Genomic DNA, 2,352 nt, shown 5'->3' on the forward strand with positions numbered 1-2,352 from the left:
GGAGGCGGTTTGGCCCGGCGGCGTCCACTGCAAAATGGGGGGGGGTGTTATTTGGGGTCGGACGGGCACTGGCGGGATGGGTGTGGCGCTGTCGCGGCTTGATTCGCATCATCAGGACCGCCTTTTTTTCAAACCCTGCTGTCAGGGCCCTTCCAGCTGAAGTACACTGATAAAGAGGGCGACAGCATCACCATCACATCCAGGTGAGATAGGAGGGGGGCGAGAGGCGTTTGGTTTTTGGGGGGGATGCAGCGGCGGCAAGGTGGGCGGGCGGTGCCTGGCTGGCAGCGGCTGCGTGGGGTGGGGAGCGTTGAGATGGCAATAGCGTGAGGCAGCTGGCGGCAGCTGGGGGGAGGGATGGCAGGCGGCAGACGCTGCGGAGTGTGCGGTTTCGAGTCGAGAGGGCACGGGTGTGAATGTGCGCGCACGCGCGCGCATGCGTTTGCGATTGGACACGCGCGAATTTGCACACTCACTCATGCGCACGGCCCCGAGCTCGGCTGCGGCCGCTTGCTGTGTTGCCGCAACCACGCCTTGCCGTTTCCCCCAACTTCTTGCAGGGTGGACGTGCGGGCGGCGGTGCAGGATCTGGTCGCGTCGGCGGCGCAGCCCAAGGGCGGCGTGCCGCCGATCCTGCCGCCCCTCAGGCTCGCGCTCGTGCCCTGCGCAGAGGTGCGCGCCACACGCCCCCCCCCCCCTCTCGCCCTCCTCTCCTCCGCTACACAGCCCGTGCTTTGAGCGCGCGCGCCCCGAAGGAGTCCGCTCGGCATTGCAGCACGCGCCGCCGCCGCCTGCCGGTCACACTGGCCTCCGGCGCCCGCGCGTCCCTCATGCCGTTTGCAACGACGCGCGATTCGCTGCTCGCGGGACTGCTTGCGCTGCCCAAGGGACTGCTTGTGCCTGCACAGCCAAATCCCCCGAGTTGCGAGCCCCAACCCCCCGCTCCCCCTGCTCATTGCAAATAACATCTGCTGTCGCAGGCCGACGTGCCGCGGCCGCCCCAAGAAGAGGCGCTGCAGGCCGAGGCCCTGCGCCGCAGCCACGAGGCAGCTGCCGCCAAGATCGCCCTGCAGCGGCGGCAGGCGGCGGCGGAGCGCGGTGGGTGCTGCGCCCCCGGCCGCGCGCGTCCTCGCGCCTGCTGCTGACCGCGACGCCGCCGCTTCACCACAGACTGCGCCCTGCGGTTCGATCTGATCCCGTTGATGTCTTTCCGCCTCGCCGCCGTCCTACTGCATGGGCACCTTCCAGTCCTCGCCCAGCCGCGTGCATTGCCCATCCCTATATCAGTCGTGCGCTCTTTTCCGTCGGCCCCCATCCCTTTCCTATCCGCTGACACGCGCGCATCCGCTCCGCGCAATTCCCCCCTTCCCCCCGGCCCGCCCGCAGAGGCCGCGGCCGCGGCCGCGGCGGCGGCGGCGGGCGCCCCCCAGGTCGCGACCACCCCCGGCGGCGAGGTGGTGGAGATCGACGACTGGCTGATCGACTTCGCGAATCTCTTCCGCGACGTCAGCGGCGTCGACGCGGAGCGCCACGTGGAGATCCAGAACGAGGGGTGGGCGGGCCCTGGGGTTTCGGGGTTTTGGGGTTTCCGAGTTGCGGGCCGGATCTTCGATCTTTGGGATTTGGGGGTTTCAGGGGCCCCCGCCAGATGCTTTTGCGGCGGCTTGGGCAGGGAGCGTCGGGCGGTTTTGGGGCCGGCGCTTCCACAGGGCGAAGCGTGCGTTGCGAAGTCGCGCGCGCGAGGCACTGTCCCAGCTTTGTCGTCGGTTTCTGTGCACGGGGGCGGCGGCCAGCCGGGGGAGCACCCCTGTCGCGGCAGTACTTCGCGCAAGGCGGTTTCGTAGGATTTGGCGCAAGGGCGGATGCGCAGGGGTCCTGCAAGGGATTGGTGTCGGGTGTGCCTAGCGTCTTGGTCTGGTTCGGACACCGTGGGCTAGGCCGCCGGCTTGCAAGGGCGCTCGAGGGTGGCGGGCTGGTTTTTTTGGGTGGGGGTAGGGGAGCTGGTCGGGCGGGCAGCCGCCGAGCGGGACGTGCGCGGTGGCGCGGCGCGGGGCGCGCGCCTGACCAGGTTGCCAACTCGGCCCCGCCTGTACCTGATGCAGTGCGCGCGCGCGCGCCGCAAGCCCGGTGGGCGCCCGTTCCTGCCGGCTCGCGGGGCGTGTCGCGCGGGAGCGGGCGCCCGGCGGGCCGGCGCGGCCGCATGGGACCGCGGCGCCCCTGCAGCATGCGACACCCACCACACCCTCGTCGTACCCGGGCCCTGTTCAAGCATGCCCTCTGTATCTCTTCACCAAGAGGCGCTTGCCGAGCCAACGGCAGGGCTCACGGGGCATCCACAACTTCCAACGAGCC

General features: G+C 70.2%; 1 protein-coding gene across 1 annotated transcript in view; it reads left to right on the forward strand.

Moving 5' to 3' along the window:
- MNEG_12524 (hypothetical protein) overlaps positions 1 to 1,844 on the forward strand; it is a gene marked incomplete at both ends in the record, with an annotated part of 4,032 nt that extends 2,188 nt beyond the window's left edge. The window contains 5 exons of the mRNA XM_014039006.1: positions 146 to 203; positions 561 to 672; positions 981 to 1,098; positions 1,387 to 1,552; positions 1,820 to 1,844. Of these exons, the coding sequence (XP_013894460.1) occupies positions 146 to 203; positions 561 to 672; positions 981 to 1,098; positions 1,387 to 1,552; positions 1,820 to 1,844 (479 nt within the window). The remainder of the gene's footprint in view (positions 1 to 145; positions 204 to 560; positions 673 to 980; positions 1,099 to 1,386; positions 1,553 to 1,819) is intronic.
- Between the last annotated feature and the right edge of the window lie 508 nt (positions 1,845 to 2,352).

The sequence above is a fragment of the Monoraphidium neglectum genome (assembly GCF_000611645.1).
Source record: "Monoraphidium neglectum strain SAG 48.87 unplaced genomic scaffold scaffold03287, whole genome shotgun sequence".
In the NCBI taxonomy this organism is placed as follows: Eukaryota; Viridiplantae; Chlorophyta; class Chlorophyceae; order Sphaeropleales; family Selenastraceae; genus Monoraphidium; species Monoraphidium neglectum.